The 1,525-nt window shown below is 43.9% G+C and overlaps 1 protein-coding gene across 2 annotated transcripts in view; it reads right to left on the reverse strand.

Annotated features, from left to right (window-relative positions):
• Positions 1-1,525, reverse strand: part of RGS9 (regulator of G-protein signaling 9) — a 49,797-nt gene that overhangs the window by 34,624 nt on the left and 13,648 nt on the right. For both annotated transcript variants that reach the window (XM_004693456.2, XM_012733141.1), the window contains exons 4-6: positions 721-827; positions 478-529; positions 242-300 (exon numbers count right to left, since the gene is read on the reverse strand). In XM_004693456.2, the coding sequence (XP_004693513.1) occupies positions 242-300; positions 478-529; positions 721-827 (218 nt within the window). The remainder of the gene's footprint in view (positions 1-241; positions 301-477; positions 530-720; positions 828-1,525) is intronic.

Below are 1,525 nucleotides of genomic sequence, written 5' to 3' on the forward strand. Positions count from 1 at the left end.
TGGATGGATGGATGGATGGATGGTGGATGGATGGATGGATGGATGGGAGGGTAGATGGATGGATGAATGGGTGGATGGGTGGATGGATGGATGTGGATAGACGGATGGATGGATGTGGATAAACGGATGGATTGATGGATTGATGGGGTACATATTACTGTAATAATGGGGGAACAGAACAAAAGCTCAAGATCATACCCCATTCAATCAGAATAACTCATATCTGAAAACCTCTCTGTACCTTTTCATATTCTTCTAAAATCCCTTTCTTCTTGATATTTCGCTTGGCTAGATAGATGGCTAGAAAATAAGACAATGGCATGTCAGATCATCATCATATTTCAAAGCCATACCTGCAGCCTCTCTATGTGCTCCCCATACAGATGTAAACTGACATAGAAGTCACATTAAGACAAAGGTTACCAAAGCACATCAAGTAAACAGCGTGTTAAAAGCAGACATGGAGGGTAGCTTTACCATAGTCTGTATCTTCAGCCGGCCACTGCTGGGTGGGCCAGAAATAGGGTGTCTACAAAAGAAACCAGGAAACCTTACTAAAACAATGAGCAGTGACACCCTGGATTCCCAGCCCTGTGATTTAAGGCATAGAGCTACCTTGGACCCAGCACTGTTTCCAAATTCCTGACCCATGAGAATATAGATCAATTGTCTTATAGGATTAGTCTCATGTTAACACTCAAGGTCAAAGTCAAGACTCACCTGAAATCGGTAGAGACTGCTGTCAGGCTTGAGAACAAGATTCTTAGGGTCTTGCAGTGGGTAAATGTAGCCATACTTGACAATAAAGTTACCCAAGTTCTGTGCCTCTAGGGAGAACCAGTTGAGACGTGAAGTTAAAAACAGGGGCCAACGTGAGACATTCAGTGCCTAGCCCCTACAAAGCACCCCAACATTGGAAGAGCTGACCCCATCCCAAAAGCACTCTCCCCAAAGAAAACAGTGGTTCCTGAACTAAGCTACAGACAAGCATAAGCTGGGGAGTGTGCTGAAAGGAAGATCCCCAGCCCAGCAACTTGAAATAGCAAGTCAATGAATCCAGAAGGAAAACTGTCAGCCCAGAAGCCAATGAGTTTCACAGGTCATCTCCTACCCTACAGGTGTTGAGGGGTGACTGTGGAGAAATACTGGGAAAATGTCTTTATTCCCATTGGAACTGGAGAAGTTTCCAGAATGAGGGGGGAAATGCTCCATTTAACCAATAGGCATCCTCACTCAAAGAAAGGAAAGGGTTGACATTTATTATCAACTTCTTTCCCAAAACACCTTTGCCTACTTATCGCATCCAGATCCTTCTGTTTCTCCTCACCTCACTTTAATCCTCCCCACCTCCCCCCCCCCGTTTGCTTATGACATAGTCTTATTTCTGGGTTTGCACCTATTAAAGGGCAATCTTTCTGGCTTTTTCTCAGAAATATGATTAGCAAGGGGAGAGAGAGTGGAAAAGAAAATGGAAATTCAATATTTAACAACAGAGCATCACACATGTACAGAGATAAGCCCCAAT

Source organism: Condylura cristata, unplaced genomic scaffold (assembly GCF_000260355.1).
Source record: "Condylura cristata isolate star-nosed mole 26May11 unplaced genomic scaffold, ConCri1.0 scaffold00038, whole genome shotgun sequence".
Classification (NCBI taxonomy): Eukaryota; Metazoa; Chordata; class Mammalia; order Eulipotyphla; family Talpidae; genus Condylura; species Condylura cristata.